A 12,040-nucleotide genomic window follows, 5' to 3' on the forward strand; every position below is an offset into this window, starting at 1 on the left:
CATACTCTAAAGAAAGTTCCTTAGAAATTACAAACATTGGCTTCACTTTTATGGAGAGTGTTTCAAATGGGGTGGTTTCTAAAAGGCTAAAACCTTTTCTCTTGGGGAAGTCCTGACTACAAATACGTGTGCGTGTGACACACACACAGAAATTTTTAATTCTATGGCACAGAGACTGAAAAGAGATTGAGTTCTGAAGATTCTGATTTCACTTTCATGAACCTGGGTGCCTGCCAGGGTAAGATCACTGTGTAAGAAATCTTGTGGAAGAGTGACTGAGATGCTCTCTGAATCATAGGACCCCAGGCCAGCAGCATCAGCATCACTTGGGAACTCCTAAGAAATGCAGATTCTTGGGCCTCTAGCCCAGACCTGCTGAATCAAAAGCCCTGGGCATGAGGCCAGGTAGTCGGTGCTTTTAATACTATGTCTCAGTGTCTAGGATGCACAGGAAAGTCGCTTTCCATTGTGTTTTCACCAGGGGACTTCTTTCCAAACACATTATATGCAAAGGACACTCACCAGTTCCTGGCTTGTACTCCAGGGAGCCCCCAGAGAGATTGCTGGAATCTCTGGCATTCAGAAGTCACAAGGAGAAAATGATTTCTCTGGGGGAAAAGCTGCATTTTAAGGAAAAACAATAACTCCACTGAATGCAGCAGTTAATTTTAAAGTGGCAATCAAAAGATTGTCGCTCAGGCATTGGGATAGGGAAAGGCCAGCCTTTATGACCTTTGAAAGGTGAGTGGAGATGCCTTAGTGCATGGGGGAGAAAACTGAAGACAAAGGCTTCCCTGGAGAACTCCCAGGAAGCAAGCCTGAGGATCATTAGCAGACTGCCCCCCCACCCCCGCAATATGACTTTAATCATGGTAATTTTGTAAAAAGAGGAAAACAATTTCTGTTAACAGAATCCCAAACCCTACTGATCTTTAAGGATTAAAGTCAACACTTTACCCTCAGAAGCAAATTGAAAGCCAAACCTATGATGGAATATGCTGCAATAGGTTCCATATGTTTTTGTCTCCATCAGCCTAGGTCTCTGCGTGTACACCAGGCACTTTCCGTTCCCCTATGCAGGGAAGGCCGTGCCACATGTAAGCATCAGTTTGCTCCCACCACCTTCTCTCAAGGGTCCTCTGTTACTCATCTTGTCATTTCTTTTTGCCCCAGAGGGGATGCTTCTCCTCTCTAAATGAAATTCTCCACTGGTGCTCTTCATCCCATTATCCACATTTCTTATCATCAAATATACCCTTTTTTTCATTCAATGTCATTCTTCCCTCTCCTTCCCAACCATTCCTTTTTCTTAAATGTGCTCAGGCCTCCATAATCGTAAACTCTTCTTTCTCCTACTCCTCTTCTTCCTTCTTTGCTTTTCAATGTGAAGCTTGTGAATGCAAAATATCTGAGACAGGTCTTGGTTAATTTAGAAAGTTTGTTTTGCCAAGATTAAGGACACTGCTATGACACAGCTTCAGAAAGTCCTGAGACATGTGTCCAAGGTAGTTGGTAGTGCAGTTTACTTTTGTACATTTTTAGAGAGACATGAGACATCAATCAGTATGTGTAACGTACATTGGTACAGTCCAGTAAGGCGGGACAACTCAAAGTGGGGGCTTCCAGATTACAAGTAGATAAAAGACAACAGGCTGCATTCTTTAGAGTCCTTGATCAGCCTTCCACTGAATACACTATTAAGTCTGGCTCAGCAGTTCTGCATTTTTACATAAACAATAGGGGTGAGGAAGCAATCAGATATGCGTTTGTCTCAGGTGAGCCTCAGAGGGATGACTTTAACGGAAGGAGAGGCAGGTTTGCCCTAAGCAGTTCCCAGCTTGACTTTTCCCTTTAGCTTAGTAATTTTGAAGTCCCAAGATTTATTTTCCTCTCACAAGGTTTTCATCAGTGCAATCTGTACTTCCTGCTTGCGTTCCCACCAAGGGACCACCAACTCATCCCCAGTGCCTCAGTTTCATCTCTGCAATCCACATCATCTTCAAGGATCATTCAATCCAGACCCCACCTGGTCACCACATCCATAGGCTCTTCCTCAGCCCTTCCTCGCTGGCCTCCCTGCAGCCTTCAACAGCTGGCCACTGCTCCCTTGAAACTTCTTTCCTCTGGATTTCCAAGACCTATTTATTTCCATGAATGCAGATGTCTAACAAGATCAGGGCCCTCCTTTCTTTGTATTCTCCCTTAGAGTGATGGCTTATCAAATGCTTTTCCCCACCATCACTACCCAGGAAGGGGCTTGTGTCTTTTTGCATGAATCTCTGCCTCTATCTCTGTTTTGTCAGTCCTACACCTACGGTGGCCTGAAGGGCACCTTTGCTTGGTTTGCCCCATTGTAGTGAATTCACACCTTCTTGGCAACAGGGGTCAGTTTCCCAGTTACCTCAGATACTTCTCTGGACTTTTTACAGTCAGGTTTGATTTTTTTCAAGTTACCCAAGAATCTCTGATCATTCATCTCGCTCTCCCTGTTTCTAGTCCTTTCTTTTCCCCACTTCCAATAATCAGTTATCAGATCCATCTTAACACCTATCTCTTGAACTTCCTAGATACATAATCATACCACATAAGCTTTCCCCTTGTCATAACTTTCATACTCCTTATATTCTTTATATTTTGTCAAATTGTGTCAGCCAGCATCTCCAAAATAATTTTAACTAATAATAGTTAATTTTTTTTATTTCTGACTTTAATAGTAATATTTCTAGTGTTTCCCATAATGCTAGCTTCTAGGTTTAAATGAACATACAAGTACCTACATACACACATAAACACACAAACTCATACAAATATTCAGATACAGTGATGTGAGTAAATATCCATCTGTTGTCTGTTTCATTAATATTTTTATCAAAAATAGAGGGTAAATTTATGAAATGCTGAACTTTATTACATTTATGGAGTTTATGTTTGTCCTTTAATTCATTAAATGGTGAAATATATTAACATATTTTCTTGACATTGAACCATCCTTACATTCCTGCTGTGAATCATTATCTGATGATTTATTTCTTTCTAATATGCTATTTGATCTTGCCTTCTCTTAATTTATTTGGTATTTTTCTCATTAATATTCCTAAGTATTATTGAGCTGTAGTTTTCTTTTGTGTGCTAAAATATACTACATTCATTTCTATAAATGCTAGAAATCTTTCATATTTTTTATGCTCTGGAACAATTTAATAGCTTTGGTGTTAACTATCTCCTAGCATTTGGTAAAATATATTTGAAGCAGCTGAATCAGTTGCTTTTTGAAGGAGTTAGATCTTTGGTAAGCTTTTATATTATTATGTGTGGTAATTGGACTACTTAGATTGTTTATCCCTTCTGGAGTTAGTTTTTCTAATTAAGAAAACCATCTTTTTAAATGTATAATTTAAATTTTAATTTTATATATTTGGAAGTAGTATCCCATTAGATTATTTTCATTTCTTCTACATGTAAATATTTTCTTATTCTCATTTCTTATCTAGCATATTGGTGCTTACTATTTATTTTCTTCATGAAGTCAATGAATCAGTGACAGTTTCACCAAGAAAATAGAAACATTTCTAGGTATTTCAAGCAAGAAGTTAATTAATACAGAGGATTGGTTGTTTACAAAATAGAAAGATTGAAGGAGTAAAGGCCAGACATCTGTAGCTCTCAGAGTTACTCTGGATTTTGAAAAGCCAGAAAGTTGCAGAAACTTTTAGAGATCAATGGTGATGATTACAGGTAATCCAGCACTGGAGCAAGTGATTCCCAGGGAAGGTTTGAAGATGGCCACAGACCTTTGCATCTGCCAAAACCTATCCTTACATCCACTGCTTCCAAAGATGGGAGCATATGGCTTCTCACTCTCTTTCACCTTCCAAATCTCATGCTAGTGCCTCTGATTGGTGGGATCTAACTGAAAGCTTCACAGATAAGAGAGTTAGAAAATGTACTCCTGATTTTTAGAACCTGTGATACAGAGGAGAGTGCGAAAGAAGAAGGTATGCAAAGTTGTATGTTATTATGTTCAACATATTGACTTCTGTTTCTAATATATTGACTTTTGTTTCTATATCAGATCCCTCTTTCTGCTTTCTTGGGCTATCCTTTATTTCTAACATCCTAATTAAAAATATTTGATTCACTTATTTTTATTCTTATTCATATATTGACATAAGTATTTAAGGCCATGAATTGTCCTCTGAATACTGCTTTAGCTACATTCCATGGATTATCTTTTGTAGCATTTTCATCATTTTCTTAAGTAAGTTTTTTTGGAACCTGCTACCTGCTCTTCTTTTTGCTCTATTTCTATTAATTGCTAAAACTTTCAAAGGAACACTTTACATTCCTCTTTTATTTCCTAATTATATACTTACCTTATGTGCTTGTCATCCATCAGGTGTTCTCAACTGAAGCTTCTACTGTCCCTCATAAGGAGCATTTGGAAACCCGTGACAGATTTTAGTTGTCATGATAATTGGGAGAGGGATGTTACTGACATTTAGTGGGCAGGATCCAGGGTTGCTAAAAGTCTTGCAATATGCACTGCTGTGCTACATAACAAGGAATGTTGTTGCCTAAAATGCTAGTAAAGTCTCATTAAGGAAAACAAAAGGTTTCTAAAGTCACAGCTAAAAAATAACTGGCTGAGGCAAAACTTGCACATACATTGGACAAACACAGTGTTTTTCATTGAGTTTTAAATTTTTTTTACTACATTGTTACTAAATTATCACATGACTTACTAGATCCAGACTTCCCTGTTATCCAATTAACAGGTAAAAGTTCTGAGACTTGGACCTGGGACTTTGCCCACACTGAGGCAGTTCGAGTGAAGCCAAACAAATGTCTCCAATAAGAAAAAAATCTAAGGCCATGAATAAAGTCAACTTCTGTTTCTATTTCAAAGCAAAACAGATTCCTTATTTGCTTTGTTAAGAGACTGTACCTTGCATAGAATCATCAATGATCATAAAGGCATGATTCTTTATTCAGACTTGAACAAAAGGTTTGAATTTCACATGTTTTTAATTTCAAAACAGGAAACCAAACTGAAGCCATTATTTATAGAATCACACCTCCTTAAAAGCCATAAGAGTTTGGTTAAGAATTAAAAAATGGACTTTAAACTTGAAAAGTAAATGTACGTAGAGGAACAGATTAATTTTCACCTGTATTCATTAGACCTCTAACAGTTTTAGAAAAATAGTATCATTATTCAGTATGTTTCTTATTTAAATGGGATCATCATAACTATTACACTTAAGGAAGTCTGTAAGATTTTCTGCAGAACATTTTAAAACAAACATTTGTTTCTTCTTCTAATTTAATAGTCTCTCAGCCCTAGTTAGCGAGTGGAAAGTGGGTTCATTAAACATCTTCAAATTGCATCTCAGCATTGATACATGAGTCAGTCATCGAAATTGTGCCCCAGTTTGCCCTTAAGTAATATATAAAGAAAAGAATATACCCCATTTTGATGATGTTTGGGGGAATAAGTATTAGTTAATCCACTAGTAACTTGTCCAAGCTTAGAAGTTAATGAATATAACAGAATTTACTCAAAAACTACTTACTAAGTGAAGTGACAAACAAATCCATGCTTACTACTGAAATTATAACAATGAATAACACATGCACTCTGCCCCTGAGAAATCTGTTCCAACAGATGACACACAAATGTTAACAGAACCTTATAATTAGAGTCACCATGTAATGCATTACTGGAATGCAAACAGGGATGTAATGATGTAATGCAAACTGCAACATAATGCAAACTACAACGTAATGCAAACAACTGGGATGCTTTGAAAGGAAAAGATGTTACTGCTACCCTTTTTCAGGGCAAATGTGTATAAAGCTGAGCTAGCTGGACATGAACTGTTTTTATTCACAGCACTTCTGACACCAAATCAGTGGGGTTTTTCCACACTAACAACCAGTTCTCCAATTCTGTAGATGCTGCTAGCTGGGTGTCCTACAATTCAGTTCAATTCTGATACTGACTACCTGGAATTAGCCTCAGACCCCAGAGGGGTAAGAGCTCAATTCCCCACGACTGTCCTCCTCTCAGATGCCAGTTTCCAGTCTTGGGTCTCATGGGTACCCACAACTTGCCTACAAAGTCAGGGGTTCCCACAGGCTTTCCCCTTCAGGTTTGCTAATCTGCTAAACTTTCCCTTTCAGGTTTGCTAATCTGCTAAAATGGCTCATAAAACTCAAGAAGCCACTTGATTTACGATCATAGGTTTACTACAAAGGTTACAAATGACGAAGAGTTACGTAGGTCTTGAGGTCTCGAAGGGTCCCGAGCACAGGGGCTTTTGACCCCATGGAGTTGGGATGTGCTACTCCCCACCATGTGGATGTGTTTACCAACTACCAATCTCTCTGAACTCCATCATTAAAGAGGTTGAATGACATCAGAATGATTGATTAAATCATCAGCCATCAGTGATTAGCCAGGTCTCAAGCCTCTTTGCCCTCTCTGGATGTTGGTGAGGTCAGGGTGTGAGGACTGAAAGTTCCGTATTCCAGAGATCCCAGGGGTCTTAGGAGCTGTGTGTACTAATCACACTGGGGTAAACTGAAATAGAAATCAATGGTGGCTTCTAAGTTTGCCCAGAGCAGACTTATGCTTCTCAAAGTGTAGTCCTTGGTCCAGCATCAGCAGTAGCAATTGAGCCTTTGTTAGAGATGCAAATTCTAAGACCCAACCACAGACCTGCTGCAGCTGAAATCTAGAAGCAGAGCCTGGCACTCCTTGTTTTAATGAATGAGCCCTTCCAGGGTGCTCTGATACCCACTCAAGCTTGAGAACCAGTGAGCCAAGGAATCTAAAGAAGCGGGTATTTGACTCCGATTGAAAGGGATGAGAAGAAACCTGCCGGGGAAGCCCAGAGGCATGGCGGTAGAGCATAGCACCCCAGGTGGAGAGAACAGCAGGTGGACGGCCCTGGGGAGTCAGAGGACCATAGAAGAGCTTGCAGGGCAGGGTCACAGCATCACAGGGCTAGAAGGGCAAGGCTGGGAAGTCCGGAGCTTAAACACAGAAAAAAAATGGGCTTTTAGTCTGGGAGTGGCAGGAATGTGTGCATGTGTATGTATATTTTTAAAAGGAAATGCCATTTTTAAAAGGACATTCATTTGCTGGAAAACAGAAGCTGATCCAGAACAGAGTGCTGCTCTTCCCTCCTGAGGGTGGAAGTGGTTATGAGGCCTTGACTATGAGGCATTTGGGGCACATCATTGCCCACCCCTCGGTACCTGTGTCTGTGTTGAGTGTGACGTGTTGGCTCACAGAGCTGGTCCACTACTATCTCAGGGACACTGACAGTGATATGTTTCTGGGACATCCTTTCCACTGTGCAGCGATTTGGGTCATCGTGCACAACCTCTGTGAATCCTGTACACACCTGCACATGTCTCTGACCCGCTGAGTCCCACCTGAGCTGCAACCGAGCCTTGTCCAGCATCACGGATGGAGCGGGATCCTGTGACCACTCAGGCTTCTGCAGATTCCACTTCTACTCTCGTCTCCAACACAAGGACACATCTGTTGAATCGAGGTTCAGGCAGCTGAGCATCAGAATTCTAGAAATCCACCCTGTTTACTGTAAAAAGTATCTGAGACAGATCTCAGTCAATTTAGAAGTTTATTTTGCCGAGATTAAGGATAGGCCAGAAGAAAGGAAGACAGAATCCCAGAAACACAGTCTGTGGTTTGTGCCTTTCTCCAAAGATGATTTATTTTGAAAGCTTCAATATTTAAAGGGGAGAAGTGGACTGGAGGGGAAAGAGTAAGGTTATGGTCCCACTACTGAATCAACAGGTCACAAGGGAAAAGGAGCAGGCAGGGAATCGTCAACTGAGTATTCATCTCACTCAGTAAATTGGCACTGTACACCAGATAAGGTGAACATGCGGTAGCTACCAGTGGGGGTGTTTAACCTTGTATCTGCAGCTTTCTTTTTAGGAACAAAAGGAAAGGCAGCTTTTTGCATGACTCAGTTTTCAGCTTGATTTTTCCTTTTGGCGTAGTGAATTGGAATCCTGAGTTTTTCTTTTCTTTTAGCATTACTCTCGCCCCACCGTGTCGTCCCCTTTCAAAGGCTGCCCTGAGCAGCTCCCTCCCCCCACCTCCACTACACCTGCCTGGGGGGATGTTGGACAATCAAAGGCCAATCCCAAATCCATCTTTGATTTTCCTAAATTGATCTTTTAGAACAGATGTTGAAACTGCAAACTTACCAGAGTACTAGAAATATTTACTTGTATTGTCTTTCTGTTGCCCAAAGGGATTTAGGTCCATCTTCAATGGATGCCTCCTTAGTCCTCTTGCTTTTAGTCTGTAGCGGTTTAAATCTTGTTCTTTCATAGAAATATTCTCTTTCAAGAGGCTCAATATGTTAAGATAATTTTCTTACATTTTTAGAATATGTATCAAAGTCATTTTTAAACAACCTATTCCCGATCAAAGATCACTAAAATCAGAGAAATAATTGCAAAATTCACCTTAAGGGGGCATCATGCACTTACCTGGGTTAAATATATAATTCTGCCAAGTTAGCAGAGAGATGACTGGTTTTACAAAACTAGGAGGGTCCTATGTAACTTCTCTTTCTGCTTTATCAATGCTCAAAGGGCTAAACCCCAAAAAATGGGTGGTTTGGGGCTTAGACCCATGAGCTCCTACAGTGGCTCCTGCTTTAGAACTTAGGAGAGCTGCCCTCCTCTTTACACTTGAGAAAACTGATAATGTGTGGAGTGTGACTTTCCCTTCTGAATGGCCCCACTCCTTTTGACTAAGCAACGCCAAAATGTCAAACTTGTTTTCAATGTATATTTTAGAGACTTTCAATTCTCTTTAAGTCAGGAGGGGTTTGACTTCTGTGGAACTGGCATGAGAGATTTTCATGCCTGGTGTCTACAGTCTGCTCCTTTCCTCCTCGGAGACAATCTCTTTGTTGTATTTCCTTATAAGCAAACTCTGAGTTGTCTGAGTCCATCTGAGTTGTACACGGCTTGGGCTGCAGAGGAGTGAAAACAGGTGTTCTGCCCAATCTGCAGGACTCCTTCATCCGTATTTCCAAAGGCAGTGATAAAATCACTTTTAGTTCTGAATGTATTTTGTGTTTGCTTATTTATTTATTTATATTTATTTATTTTTTTTGGAGACAGAGTCTCGCTCTGTCGCCCAGGCTGGAATGCAGTGGCACGATCTCAGCTCACTGCAAGCTCCGCCTCCTGGGTTCAGGCCATTCTCCTGCCTCAGCCTCCCAAGTAGCTGGGACTACAGGCGCCCGCCACCTCGCCCGGCTAGTTTTTTGTATTTTTTAGTAGAGATGGGGTTTAACTGTGTTAACCAGGATGGTCTCGATCTCCTGACCTCGTGATCCGCCCGCCTTGGCCTCCCAAATATTTTGTGTTAATTTTAAATCAACACTAGTTTGGTTCTATTTATTTTTTCCCCTACTGCGTTAACTCTTTTGAGACAGGGTTTCCCTCTGTCATCCAGGCTAGAGTGCAGTGAAGCACCATTTCGGCTCACTGCAGCTTCTGCCTTCCAGGCTCACGTGATCCTCCCCTCAGCCTCCTGAGTACCTGGGACTACAGGCGCATGCCACCATGCCTGGCTATTCTTTGTATTTTTTGTAGAGATGGGGTTTCGCCATATTGCCTGGGCTGGTCTCAAACTCCTGGACTCAAGCGATTCACGTGGCTAAGCCTGTCAAAGTGCTGGGATTGTAGGTGTGAGCCACCATGCCTGGTCCTGCATTCACTCTTTAATATCATTCCTCAAAGTGTCTTTTAGCTGTAATTTTTTTTTTTTTTTTTTTTTTTTTTTTTGTCGGAGTCTTGCTCTGCCGCCAGGCTGGAGTACAGTGAGCGGCACGATCTCGGCTCACTGCAACCTCCAACTCCCTGGTTCCAGCGATTCTCCTACCTCAAACCCCTGAGTAGCTGGGAATATAGGCACATGCTACCACGCCCAGCTAATTTTTGTATTTTTAGTAGAGATGGAGTTTCACCAAGTTGGTCAGGATGGCCTCTATCCCCTGACCCTGTGATCCACCCAGCTCAGCTTCCCAAAGTATCTCTTTCTTATTGTGGCAAAATATATGTAAAATTTGCTATTTTCACCATTTTTGAATGTACATTTTAGTACTATTAAGTACATTCACATTGATGTACAACCATCACCAGCATCATTTCCAGAATTTTTTCATCTTCTCAAACGGAAACTCTGTGACTATTAGACATTAGCTCCCAATTCTCCCTCCTCCGAGATCCTGGTAACCATCATTCTACTTTCTGTCTCAGTGAATTGACTATTCCTGGTACCTCACTTAAGTTAAAGTCCCTTTGAGATAAATTTAATTAATTGAAATATTGAACAAATATAGGGATGTTCACAAAGTCTTAAATAGATAGAGGCTGAGAATCAAACAAACTTGCATTTCCATCGACTTCCTTCTATGCAACACCTAAGCCATGATTGTTAAAGTTAGCCTTTCAGATTTAGCTCTCTGAATTTTCTGGTGACAAACTGCTTGTTGTTTTGTTGTCTGTGTTTCCTGCTGATTTATTACTGTTTCTTGTTGTCATCTCAAATGGAAAAGTGGAACAGGCATATTTAATATTGGTGTTTCTGCTGAAAATCCAATGGTGTTTTCAGCTATGGAAAGAGTAGAAAAGAAGCAGGTACACTTCAGCAAATGTATGATGACATCAATCGCAAAACGAATGTTGACTTTAAAGACGTTAAAATATGGAGGGAAAATATATACATCTTAAAATGAATGAAACTCACTAATTACAACTTATGAAGACAGGTCAGAAAAGTGGAATATTAATAGTTGGCCAGTTGGTCATTAACACAAAGATATACCAGTGTGGCTAAGATTTTTTAAAAGAGATTTTATTAGCTCACCATCTACCTTTTACTGTGGGGCATGTATGTGAGTCTTTATTCTACTTTTCATCCTTCTCTACAGGACAGATGACTGTGAGAGAGGGCTGCTACAGAGACCTGAAGTTTCAAGTAAATACATCTTTCTGCAATCCCAAGACTCGACCTGTCACGGGGCTGGTGCCTTGCAAAGTATCCGCCTGTCCTCCCAGGTAAGAAGCATCGTGTTCATCAAAGCAGGTTTCCCAGGTTGCAGACGTGCTCAGCGAGTCTTATAGCTCCTGATGTAGACAGAGAAGTGCTGATGGCCATCATGTCACTCATAACAGTGGAGAAGCAAAGGGGACAAGAGCTTCCTGGACAAGGGACCTAGAGAGTATGTTTAGTTGGGAAGTGGTCTGGAAATTCTTGTGACTGCAAGTGGACATTCTTAGAATGGCGTCCTATTTGTTGTATTTGTGCTTTCATTGGTTGCAGGCTGGCAGGAGTGATAACACGCTATGGTGATAATGATGCATTCTCTCTTAGCCTGCTGGCCTGTCCACTAGTGTGTGCTTTTCTTGCCGAATGAAACTTGCTGGAAGAACGCATCAAAAGGCCTGCCAGTGGGGAATGGACCCTGGATTCCTCAGTGCCTTGCAAACATACAATTGTGAGGGCTGGAGCCACAGAAAGTCAGGGTTCTTGTCACCCTACTCTACCCTCACTGTACTGCCCCTAGGAGTTCCTAAACCCAAGCTTGGGTTCTCTAAGGCAGGACGTGGGGAAGGACCCCCTTGAGGCAGCCATGGTCCTACTGCACTGTCAGGAGCTATCACGTCTGGGCAAGGCCTTCATCCCGCTGTTCTTCACTTTCTTCATCTTTATGTGGGACACGTCACAGAAGGTTGTGAAAACTGATGCAACATTTTTCTCAGGCTCTTTGCTGGACTCCCAGCAGGGGTGCCTTGTCTACTTGGCCTCCTGCACTCAACCCCTTGTGGGAGGGAGCATGTGAGCAAGTGAGTACAGGATCCAGCTCGTCGCTCTGAAGACACAGGAGCAAGCTCCGGGTAAAGCCCGCAGCCAGACCAGGCGTGTTGCCTGGAGAGGAACACAGTGGTACCCAGGCAAGGGTGCCCGTGACCCCAG

At 41.4% G+C, this 12,040-nt stretch overlaps 1 protein-coding gene across 3 annotated transcripts in view; it reads left to right on the top strand.

Moving 5' to 3' along the window:
* ADAMTS16 (ADAM metallopeptidase with thrombospondin type 1 motif 16) overlaps positions 1-12,040 on the top strand; it is a 180,502-nt gene that overhangs the window by 111,895 nt on the left and 56,567 nt on the right. For all 3 annotated transcript variants that reach the window (XR_012414501.1, XM_005556567.5, XM_045393523.3), the window contains one exon: positions 10,995-11,121. Coding sequence is in view for 2 of the 3 variants with exons in the window: in XM_005556567.5 (XP_005556624.3) it covers positions 10,995-11,121 (127 nt within the window). In the remaining variant the exon portion in view is untranslated. The remainder of the gene's footprint in view (positions 1-10,994; positions 11,122-12,040) is intronic.

Source organism: Macaca fascicularis, chromosome 6 (genome assembly GCF_037993035.2).
Source record: "Macaca fascicularis isolate 582-1 chromosome 6, T2T-MFA8v1.1".
Taxonomy (NCBI): domain Eukaryota; kingdom Metazoa; phylum Chordata; class Mammalia; order Primates; family Cercopithecidae; genus Macaca; species Macaca fascicularis.